Genomic DNA, 12,671 nt, shown 5'->3' with positions numbered 1-12,671 from the left:
TTTCGAAACCAATTAATTTTTTTTAATGTTTTTTTTTTTTTCATAAATTTCTATCAGAAATACATATGTTTACGCCAGCATAATATTGACTTTTGAAAGGAACTGTATAAACGGCCTGGAGAATACCAAGACACACACGGTCATTCACTTTTCTTTCGTGATTCCTTATCGAAAAGAAAAATCGTTTTTGCGTGTAAGAATCCAACTAGCGTGTTATGCGGCTTCGTGAATTTCATTGCTCGAAACGAAACTTTTCTCGCTTTACGACTAATCACTAATCTTCTTTAAAACGATATCCTTTAAAGAATTACGTTTGAAAAGAGCGATAAAGAAACAAGAAAATATTTATTTATATATTTGTGTATATTATTTCGTATTATTATTTGTATATATTATTTATATATAATTCACAATTTAAATCGTACATAATTTATTAAGATTATGATATCGTATTATACGAAAAATATAACTAGTACATGAACCAGTAATATGGCACGAATTATCAATATATATATATATATATATATATATATATATATATATATATATAATCTTCGGTAATGACTATCCTGAAAGGTGGCTATCCAATTTAAAGTAGGAATATGCTATGAATAAGCAGAAAGATAATAAACATACTTACAACTTGACAGTGTAGAAATTTAAATACTTGCTAACCATGTTCTAGGCAATACCGTATATAGTCTACTTTCCACGTTGCATTTAAAGAACGATTTCTAGTTTTGCAAAACCTTATATGGTCATGCCCATATAAGATTATTTACCTTACCTCAGAATTTCGCAAAATATTTTACTACCGGATTTTTTGAAAGTTCAAATACCCTTATTTATCTCATTCAGTTGTAATTTCGCACCTTCTAATGTCTTTGTCGAGCATAATGCAATGAGATAATGTTTTTCTCTTTCGTTACCTTTCTACTGATTTCTCATTCTCTATATGATTTTTTACAAATGATTTTTGTTTACGAAATTATGTTGATTTCTTGAAACATATAAAATATCTGTGGATATATAATATTACACACACATTATTATATTATATTGTAAATATACAAAATGGTTTTTTTTCATTCTCTCTCTGGATATGTTTTACATAATAGAATTTTAATAAATGGATAATGAAGTATATGTTTCGTGGTAAATTTAAATCCATTTTGTATTATATAATATCTACACACTATAATATTTATATGTTTCATCACATATTAAATTAAAATTAACAGAAAAAGTAACATTTCTTTAATTCCTGAAATTCTTTTATTATATAAGGAAAACTATCAATCATTTTCAGAATTATCGCTAAACGTAATATAAACTGAATAAACATAACCTTGTAGGATAATACTGTAATTTATATTTTAGATCTGGAACAAGATGCGGTAATGAATAGGGTAATGATCTAATCATGAGATAATAAAATAGTACAATGCAGTTCCTTAATATAAAGTTACATTATCTAAGGTTGGCAAAGAATTGAACAGGTTTCGTTTGACCAAGGACAACAATGCTACTGTTTTCATCATGATAAAATAACAATTGACATATCTATTGAAATGTATGTATGCAAAACCATAGAAAAAGTATATACTTATTGCATTTCAAGTCGTCAAGATCCATGTCGTTACATGTTATCCAGAAATAAAAGTTACAACTGATTAGATAGTGAGTCAATAGTGATAGTGAACCCAAGTGAGTATTCGAAATCTGATTGAAGCTATTAGAGCAATGACCTAAAGGAATGATATGGATTATAATCCGCCCAAATTGCGAAATTTTTATGAATTTTACGAATAATAATAGAAAAATTGAAAAATAATAAATATTTTTGTATTCTGAAGATTAAAAATAAAATAATAGTATTACTATCTTCAAATTTATTAATGTCATTAAAATTCTTTAAGAATAGGATAGAATTCCTGTTTAAGTAAGGCTGTCACAAATATAAATATTTTACTTCCAAATATTCATATATAAATATGAATGGATGTAAAATATATTATATATATATATATATTGTAATACCTGTAACCCTATTTTAGTCAGCTCTTGTCATTCAATTGAAGGCAAAGAATGCAAAATGGACTTCATTAACTAAAAAGACAGTTCACCTTCTTTTATTTCATTTCTTCTTTGATATCTCCGTAATGTCAGGCGTTTATCTGTTTGATGTTATCGCTGTCTTATAAAACGTACCGCTGATCTTTTCTGTAGATATTGCACAAAAATCTCAAGGCTTGTGTGCAATATTTTCAATTACTTCTTTCGGTTTAACCTATCGATTTTATATACAATAGTTACATATATAGTTTGTTGCATATTATGAAATAAAGAAAATTACCTCATTAAAAATCGTCATTTATTTAATTATAATAATTATTTATAATTTGATAAATATAGAATATTTAATTATATTATAATTAATTAAATATTCTTTTCCTAATTCTCTATTTGTTTTCTCATTTTTAGAACTAATTTATTGATCACGCAATATATTCAAAAAATATCTTGGAAAATAACTTTTACTAAACATACCAACCTTTATTCCTATATAATTTGACAAGTATATTACCTGGTTTGAAAAGAAAAAAAAGAAACGAAAAATGAAATATCAAGATATTAGAAGTGTCTTTTGCAATCCACTGCTTTGCTCTAGCATGACTATCGAGTATCAAACGAGTCCTGGTTGCGTAGGCAATGACCTGTCGAGTCTATCGAATTGTCGAATCTGTTTATCTGTTTGCAAAAAGGAAAATATATGTCTGAAAAAAAGTGACACTTTTATATGGTGACGTTGGTTAATAGGCGGCCGATAGAAAATAGTTTCACAGGTATTATGCAATGTGATAAATTGAAGGCGATGGACCGTGAAACGCATAGGACGTGTATACGAAGGAAAGATTTTTACTATCATGTATGTACGTGTACATGAATAAACACTAGTGTAATTGTATCTCCACGACTTAGCATTTTCTTTCGTAAATAGGATTTATTTTTAAAACGTTAACAATGAAATACCGTAATTGATCGAATCACTGTAAGTAATTGTAAAACAAACATGTGATTCTGTTAAAAAAAAATTATTCATTATTAAAAGATTTCAGTTTTTATTTCTCAAATAATAATTAGATAATTAACTGAATAGATTTAAGAAATTTTTTTTAACAACCTATAGAAGTAGGATAAGTAAAAAGCGTTATAATTTAAAAAGAAGCATAAGGAAATATAATAAAACACGAGATCGTTTTACGACTAACGTGATGTAAATCGATAATATTCCTTCGAACTTGTAACTCTAATTGCCGTTTGTATTTAACGAGCAGATAATAAACCAGCTCAATCAATCACTTGATAGATCGATATCATTGTTATGTGAAAGAGAAAAAAGGCTTACCATGGAATGTGTTTTAGAAATGTTTACGAATAGGTTCATTGTGTCAAGGCAATAAAATAAAATAAATCATCGAAAGTGATTTAAGAAATTCATCACAATATTACTAGTACATACAAATTTGTATGTACATTTCTTTTTCTCTCTATACTTTCTAAATTATTAAAAAATACTATCTGCCATCCATTAATCTCAACATGTAATCGAAATTCGTTAAATAGAAACTTCGCACCATATCGAATTAACTATAAGTTTTTATCTTGTTAATTATTCATATAAAAAAAAAAAAGCAGGAATCGATTATAATGAGTTATACAATAGTGAATTCTTTTCAAATAATTTCGAAGCAATATTTCCTTATAACTTATTTTTATTTATAGTATGTAGGATAGTTTTGTGATAAGTAAAAGTGGAATCTATAATGATCTCATATGTAAAACTATTTGTCTTTTGTTATTGTTCCGTACGTTTAACGTAAATATTTTATATTCTTTTAATAGATACTCGTTTTGTATTAATAAGGACTTCTCGGTTTACTAAATAAGACAAAAGCATTACGTTTTATCTCGTATACTTCACCATTTTCTATTCCGCATACTTTTCTTTTTTATATATTTTACGGATTCTTCTACCACTAATCGTAATTAATTTTCTTTTACAAATTAAACGAAACAATGTTCTTCAAAACAATTTCGAAACATTTTCATTGGAAGCCTTCAAATAATTTCCATACAATATTTCATTCCGAAGCTTCTGAAAAATCGAACGATTAGTCCGAAAAAAGCTGTTGGTCTAATTATGTTCACGATCTTAAATCGGGATGCTCGTTAACACGGACGTAATCAAAAGGGTAGTAATAATAAATTAAACCGAAATTACAGGTTTAAAGTGTTCTTTGACTTTTCGTTAGATTGTCAAGCTTTGATTACTCTTTAAAAGAATGTGCTTTCTCGACGATTAATAAAAAATCGCGGAAGAAAAGGAGTTTTGTTTCTCTGTGTGTGGTTCTTTACCGGTTCATAATAGAGTGCGTGCATGTATATGTGTTTATTCTCCGTAACCGATCATCCATGAGACATAAAGCGATTTTTTGTCGTCAACTCATTACTCTTAATGAATGGTCTTTTTGTCCCTTGAAACGTATTCATTAAATGTTTCCGCATTCAATATACTTCCTACGCACACTTTCAATTTCCGATTGATCGATTATGACAGATATGTAATATAATACTACTATTGCATCAAACTCTAATAAATTAGAAATTCGTTTGAAATCATAATACAAATATAGAAACATAGAAACATAATTAGGTGCAGGTATACACCGAAGTGTTACGGTTTTCTGTATTTTTTATTGCAATCAATATAAAATAAAATTTATTACAATTAACAATTACCAAAATATCGATATCTCTCTGATTACTTTGTTTCTAATTATATTTTTGTATCGTAGTAAATTATTTTTTCTATAGTAGGAAATTATATTTTGTATTGTAGGAATTTATATAGTAATGGTAATTATAAAATAGCAACATGATACAGTTGTTTTTGATAGACACTTTTTCTTTAACTCATTATATTTTGTTCTTACTTTTCTCTTTTTAACACTTTTTGAAAACTTTAAACTAAACTTTATCACTTTCTTATTGACTGTTTTCTTTCGATCTTGAACATCGTATCATTTATTTATCGTATCATCGTATTTATTTGTCATACATCTGTCCTCACTTTCACATACTTTCGCCACATACTAGTTTTATCAAATTTGCAATTCAAAATCCAAAATACTATAATTAATTAAAACATTTTTAATACAGAATAAGTGATATGTTAATAGCAATCGAATAATACACCTACGTAAAACTACAAACAAAATTAAATGAAATGAATGTAATTTAAATGAAGTATAGACATTTGCGAAATTATTTCATATATCAATCGTATAATCTCAGAATTTAATGAATATATTTATGAATATATATGATATGATAAAAAACATACGAAAAAAATATACGAATGTTTAAATCCATTACGCAGCCAGTATAAGAATTCAATTAAGATAATAAAAGACCATCCTAGTCAGAATTAAAAATCTATACCGAATAGCTAACAATTCACATTTGATATAAATCATATGTAATAGGAATATTATAATTAAGCGATAAAATAAAAATGGGAAATGCCCTTGATGCCTTACTTTCGTTTTAGGATTTATGTAAAATTTATAATAAAAGATGAGCAATACTATTATCAAAAGCTAAAATATATGTTCATTGGCGAAACAGTCAACTATCATACATCGAGATACATTTCTCTCGAGATTCGTGACGTAGAATAAAGTGAAATGACTACGCTAGGGATCTCCTTCTCCTTGGCTATATATATACCCGCTTTCTATTACGGAAAGCTACAGTTTATCTGCATTATTCGTCAGTGATAGTTTAATAGTGTCTTCTCACTTTATTTCGCGAAACTTAGAACAGCACCCTCAAATACACTCTTTGATAAGTGCGTTTTCACGAATTTAATCATCTTTTTATTTATTCACTAATATTCCATAATCATTTATGCTAAGAAAAGCATGAATAAGAAAATGAATGCAAAGTGTTTGGTCAGAATTATAGCATAAAATAAAACAGGTTATTCTGAATTCTTGATATCGTCGAATTTAATGTTAATATTAACATTTATTATCGATCTGGTTTGACGATAAAAATGTCTTTAGAGTTGTGTAGATTTGATCGTTTAATGAATTTTGTAAAAATGTATTTGTATCGATGATTTTATACAATTATATAAATATTCTTCAAAAGTTTTATTTTTAATATACAAAGATTTATTGTTCTATTATCTTATTTACAGTAATTTACAATATAGAGATTATACTATTAAAAATATGAGAATACGTTTTTTTTTTTAAGTTGTTACTTGAAGAGAAATTAATATAAAAATTATGATTCGGCATATTAATTCATATAATATTATTTCGTCAATTAACATTTGGAAGATTCTAAACGCTATGAATTATAACAGAAGAAAAATTTTACATAAAGAAAAAATAAATTTGAGATGATTAGTTTCTGAAAAACACCGAAAAGTTTTCAATTTTACCAAGAATCAAAAGATTTCTTCGACTTCCATCCTGATCAACGAGATCTTTATTGCATCGATTACTTATCAAAGTATTTAAAAATGAGAATGGAAGAAACTTTCATACTATATTTCCGCGTCGTTCTTAACACGTAAAAGATGTAAACCTATTTCTAAATAGGAATGGTATATACGAGCACGAAGAAAAATATAACTTTCTCTTTCGATTTATATTTCTAAGCATACTTTTTTTTGATTTTCATATGATCAATAAATAATTCTCTCTTACTATATTTTTCCTTTTTAGGAACGTCATTATTTATTAGTTTTTATTAATTTCTCTCCAATTGCCTAAAGAAAAAAATCTTTCATTTTCATTAAAACATCGTATCTAATAATAACAATTTTGTTATCGAAAATATATATTTTTTTTTATTCATATACATTTTATAAAGAGAACTGTAATATCACGAATCCAGAATAACCTGTTTTGTTTTATGCGATAAATCTGACCAAACACTTCGCATTCATTTTCTTATTCATGCTTTTCTCCGTTTAATCTTCGTTTTATTAGTCATTTATGTACATGTATCCATATATATATTGTTAATTAGGCTATCTTTTTTTATTAATTTTTTTTTTCATTCGTTCGTTGTCATACATAATTTTTTTAAATGACAGTGTGACGATAAAAGAGAAAGAATATTTATGAGCGAATGTAAAAAATCATCTCGCATAAGAAAAAGATAATTATATGATATTAGTAAAAATGGAGTGGCTAAATTTGTTTCCATGCTAGTTTTGAACATAAAATGGTTCCTTTAAATAAATATTTATTGATTGCATTCGTATATATCAAAGAATTCATCAATTCATTGATTCAGTTCATTGATTTCATTCTTTTCCAGCTAAAGGACAACGAAAAAAGAAAATTAGTCTCAGACAAAAAAAAATGAATCTGTTGATACGATTCGTCGTTTCTATTTATCTATTATCCACCGTTTTAATCACAATTTATGCCAGTAATACACTTAGAGGATGGAATTCTCACTTTGGACGAGCTCCACTTCTCGAACGATATTCCTGGAAGATTCTTGATTTTGCTTATCCCGACGAAGCAAGTAGAAAGCTCGCTTTATCAATGGGAGAATTCATACCGGAGAATGCATTACCAGTGGGTATAGAAATATGGCGTAATAAGCTCTTCATCACGGTTCCAAGATGGCGAAACGGTAACTTATCTTTTACTTTCGGTAACTTCTTCATTAGTCTTATTAATATATTTGTACTACTCATTTTATTACATTTTTTATATCAATCTAATAAATATCGATCAAGGATTCATTACAAAAATAATATGATTCATTCTAACGTTCGTTTTTTCTTTACGGATAGATATTTAATTTATCAATTTATAGAAATAAAATAATAAACCTTCACTTATGTCATCACTACTGACATAATTTTTCGCGTATAAAAAAATATTCTATTGATTTAATGGAAATTATGATGATTGATAGGGCAGAAATCGAAAGTAACAAACACGAAACGTCTGTCTTCTTCATTTCATTGTTGAAAAGAAGACACAAAAAGGTAGGACCGTCCCTTCCGCGCTTTTAGTTCACTGATGATCATATGTGTCTCAAGTCAGGAACCGGAAGTCCGTGAGAGAACTATAGAGGGAGGTAAGGGCAGTGTCGCAGGAGGTATACATTCAAATCTTGTCTGGACGACTTCCGGTTCGCGACAAAAAATGCCGAAAACCGCGAGAGCAACTTGAATGGATCTCTCTCTCTCTCTCTCTCTCTCTCGCTCTCTCTCTCTCTCTCTGTCTTTCTCTATTTCACTCACTCACTCATTCTGCTCCTCGAAAGCTCCATCTTTTCTAAGGCATACGAAATCCAGCCCTCTTCTTCCTGGGTTTATTCACTCCCGTGTCCTTTATCAGACTTCTCCATCCCCTCCATACCCTTTCCCCTACGTGTTTTATATTTATTATATGCATTGGCGCACGCCAGGCCATTGTACCAAGCACGGATGGTCAATGATGGCGGCACGCTGTGTACGATCCTTCTATGTTCCATCCTTTTGCTTCTCTCTCTCTCTCTCTCTCTCTTTTTCTGCTTCTCTATATCTCTGTTTCTGTTTCTGCCTTTAAATCATTAGAATTATAATTAACACGTAATTTTCTTGATATTTTTAGTGTCTCTAAATTGAACATATATATTTCAATTAATTCTTATCCTTGTTGATCCTATTAAAGTACATTCGTCTTTTCGTCGTGAATTTTTTATGGTTGAAGGCAAAGTGATTTAAAGAGTGAAAGAGAAAGAAGAAAAAAAATAAAATGGTGAAAGAAACATGTTTGAGTAATAAATTCGAGGATAAAAAGGAAGCTAAAGGTGAGAATAAGGTGCTGGTATTTTGGGATGTAGATTCGCGGTGAAACAATAGATATCGGGTACAGCGCTGGCTTTTCTTCTTTCTTCTCTTTCGATCCTCCTCGTTCCGTTTCTAGGAGCTTTCGAAACGAGCCACAAACCGCTCCCTGTGATCGCCATTGTCTTTAGGGCAGGTTTTTATGCGCCCTCGGTGTTTGTCCCATTCTTTCGCGTAACTTCAGATTCACCGTGGGCTCCGAACTTGCTGAGAGAGCTCCGAAGGGGAAAGAAGGAAGAAAGGAAAGAGGAAACGAGAGGCAAAAAAGAAGAAAGAGAAAGAGACTTTGTCGGACCCTTCTGGGTACTTTTGTGTTCAATGAACTCCGCGACAAAATAATGGTCGTGTCAACGATTTGCTCGAATCGAAATAAGCGATTTTGTAAAGTCGAATGAGTTCCGTACAGGTTCGATATGTATATTTATTTACTACATGAACAACAACATGAAGAATTCAATTCAAAATGAGCTTCTCAATTTTTTACTCTCGTAACATTTGATCGCAAATAGCCAAAATGACAGTAATATATCGACCAACACAAAGATATAATTTATATCGATTAAAATCTTGGCTAATATTGCTTATAAAAAAACGAATCTGTTGAGATGCATGTATTTGATAATCTTTGACGAAAGAATTTTACTTATGAATCATTATTCTGTTTATTTATAAAGCATAAGAGTAATTTGTCATAAAGTGAAAATAAACTTTGACTACTCAAATATAATAGTTTGATTATTAAACTTCTATCGATCAAATGAATTACATATATTAAATGATGTTTTTAATTAAATTAATTCTCAGGTACAATAATCTGAATAACATTGATAGAACATACAATGCAGATTACATGCATATCTTTCTATAAATTTTTATAGTATACAAATCTTTGAAGGTATACCAGCGACACTGAATTACATTTCGTTGGATGCAAATCGTGGAGGTTCACCTAAACTCATTCCATATCCAAATTGGGCTCAGAATAAGGCTGGTGCTTGCGGATCTGGATTAACTACTGTATATAGGTAATTACTAATAATAATCGGTGAATAAACAAAATTTAAGAATTATTTAATGATCGATGGATTTAATTTATAGAATACACGCTGACGTATGCGATAGATTGTGGGTTTTGGATACTGGTACTATTGGATATGAAAATACAACTGTGCAAGCATGTCCTTATACATTAAATATTTTCGATTTGAACACAGATAAGATTCTGAGACAGTACAGGCTCCGTCCAGACGATATCAATCAAGTATGACTATATGTTTATAAAAGATATGACAATAATTTATTTATCATATTATCCAAAGAAAGATATTTAAATTATAAATAAATACACAAAATTATTAAAAATAAGCTCACACAAAACTATTAAAAAATTTTTTAATATTTGCAATATACCTTTCATTGGAATTTAAAATCAAAATTCTTATAAATTCACTGGCACGAATATTGATTATCAATAACTTAAGAACTCTCGTTTTCCATACAATTACGATCTATTCAAACTATTCAAACTATTAATACTGATGTAAAGATATTAATCTCTCGGACATTTTTCACAGAATACTTTCATCGCGAACATAGCCGTAGATCTTGGAAAGGGTGGCTGTAATGATGCCTTTGCCTACATGTCAGATGAACTCGGTTATGGACTGATAGTTTATTCTTGGGAACAAAACAAATCTTGGCGAATAACTCATAGCTATTTCATGCCTGATCCACTTGCTGGTGACTACAATATTGCTGGTCTTAACTTCCAATGGGGTGAAGAGGGTATTTTTGGTATGAGTCTTTCCCCAATAGCCTTCGATGGCTACAGAACGCTTTTCTTTCATCCATTGAGTAGTTATCGAGAGTTTGCCATCTCTACAAGAATCTTGAGGAACGAGGAACTTGCAAAGAACAGCTATCATGAGTTCCAGGTGAATAAAAGAACGATTTCTCTCACTTTCTCTCTTTCTTCTTCTCTTCCTTCTTCTTTCGACATCACGAGCGATTCTTAAACCGGTTTTCATTATTACGATTTACGTTTCTACGCCTACGAAACATAACGGAATGACATAACGCAAGGCGGGAGGTAAATTGATCAAGTTTATAAAAAGACGATCGATGACATTCGTTGATCGAGTAAGAAACAATGTCTTGATAATGACAAAGGCATATCTCTGAGAACTTAATCCGAAAAGAATCACGATGATCTCATAATTTAATTATACTTTCATTCTTTAAAATTATTAATGCAAAAATTAAGATTATTATTCTTTCATTTTGTTATTATTCTTCTATTTATTATTATTATATATCTTTATATTTTTTCAAAGTAATAAATTAGCAATATTACCATTGAACATAATTTTTTGTTTTCTTTTTGTACAGGCACTCGAAGAGAGAGGACCTAACTCACACTGTACTGCATCGATTATGGACGAGAATGGATTGCTATTCTTCAATTTGATCGATCAAAATGCAGTGGGATGTTGGAACTCTCAGTTGCCTTATATTTCCGCTAATCACGCATTAGTCGCAAAACACGACGAGGCTTTAATATTCCCAGCGGACATCAAGGTATGATTAAAACTCAAAGAAAATAGAGAACATTTGGGATCGAAATAATATAAGAAAAAAAATGTTCAAATGTTTCAGGTGAATAGAGGCATGCTTTGGATAATATCGGATAAGATGCCCGTTTTCCTACTTTCAACCTTAAATTATACTGATATAAACTTCAGAATATTAACTATACCAGTTCAGGAAGCTATCTCTGGCACAGTTTGCGAAAACACACCTTGGCGATACGCCAGTAATCACATTTGGTGGGACCGATGATACCGATATAGTCTAAATAAAATAGAAAAAAAGTGTAAAATCTATTTTGAAAAAAGATGAAAGCACGTGTTTACCCGCTCAAGGTTTCAAGCGGTCTCCTGCTGGCCTCGAGAGTTCCGGTCATCTAAATACAATTGGTCGTTTGTACGATCGGCAACTTCGTTTTCTTATTCTTCTTATTCTTTTTCTTCTTCCTTTTTCTTGTTCATCTTTTAAAGAAAAGAAAAAAAACGAGATAAAGGAAAGAAGGTAGAAATGGAAAAGAAATGTATATCGACTACCTTTCGTCTCCTTTCTCTTCCTCCCACTACTCTAAAACTTGGTCGTTAACACTGCTTCTATGCGGAGACTTTACAAGTCCTTTAGGGTCCTTTCGAGCGATTTACCAGGACGACTAGCCGCCTCATCAATAATTCATGATAGCGGGAGGCTCCTAGGAAATAATAATATCCCTATTCCGATGGAGATTCGTTGTGGATACTTCCTTTTTTCTTCCTTCTTTTTTTAAAAAAGATTTTATCCCTTTTTTCGCGATTCCATCCTTTGGGAGAGTTTATAGTACAGATAAAGTGTACTCATAAATTTTGTAGAAATATTTAAATAACACAAATGTAATATTCTCAATAATATATAGTATTAAAATAAATATAGATTTCTACACATACGTTAATTATATTAGATGTTTAATTATATTATTTCGTTATTTTTAATTCATTTGATTGATATGATTAGTTAACCATGAACTAATTTTAATATTTCAAAGATCATTTATCTTCTCTAATTTCGATTTTGAACAAAGATTTAAAGCAAGTCTCAAAGGTTATAGACCGTCGCGAAAATCGTAGGAAGTAAATCAAAGTGTCTTAGAATGGCGGTAGTAGTGGTAAGAACTAGGCGA

The 12,671-nt window shown here is 29.7% G+C and overlaps 1 protein-coding gene across 1 annotated transcript; it reads left to right on the top strand.

The window, feature by feature from the left end:
- Positions 1–8,843: 8,843 nt before the first annotated feature.
- Positions 8,844–11,942, top strand: LOC124948514 (protein yellow-like). Its single transcript, XM_047492221.1, has 7 exons — positions 8,844–8,938; positions 9,310–9,341; positions 9,831–9,960; positions 10,034–10,196; positions 10,510–10,869; positions 11,324–11,512; positions 11,591–11,942. Exons 1-7 carry the CDS (start codon positions 8,844–8,846, stop codon positions 11,771–11,773), a joined length of 1,152 nt encoding a protein of 383 aa, XP_047348177.1. The 3' UTR covers positions 11,774–11,942.
- The last annotated feature ends 729 nt before the right edge of the window (positions 11,943–12,671 follow it).

The sequence above is a fragment of the Vespa velutina genome, chromosome 4 (genome assembly GCF_912470025.1).
Source record: "Vespa velutina chromosome 4, iVesVel2.1, whole genome shotgun sequence".
Taxonomy (NCBI): Eukaryota; Metazoa; Arthropoda; class Insecta; order Hymenoptera; family Vespidae; genus Vespa; species Vespa velutina.
Note: the sequence above shows the minus strand (reverse complement) of the source record. Positions and strands in the feature narration are given on the sequence as shown.

Bases quoted from the DNA above. Each gene is read 5' to 3' on its own strand.
- LOC124948514 (XM_047492221.1), top strand. From the start codon at position 8,844: ATGGTGAAAGAAACATGTTTGAGTAATAAATTCGAGGATAAAAAGGAA. The intron at 8,939-9,309 runs GTGAAACAATAG...AATCGAAATAAG, and splicing joins TTTTGGGATGTAGATTCGCG to CGATTTTGTAAAGTCGAATG. The intron at 9,342-9,830 runs GTTCGATATGTA...AAATCTTTGAAG, and splicing joins GTCGAATGAGTTCCGTACAG to GTATACCAGCGACACTGAAT.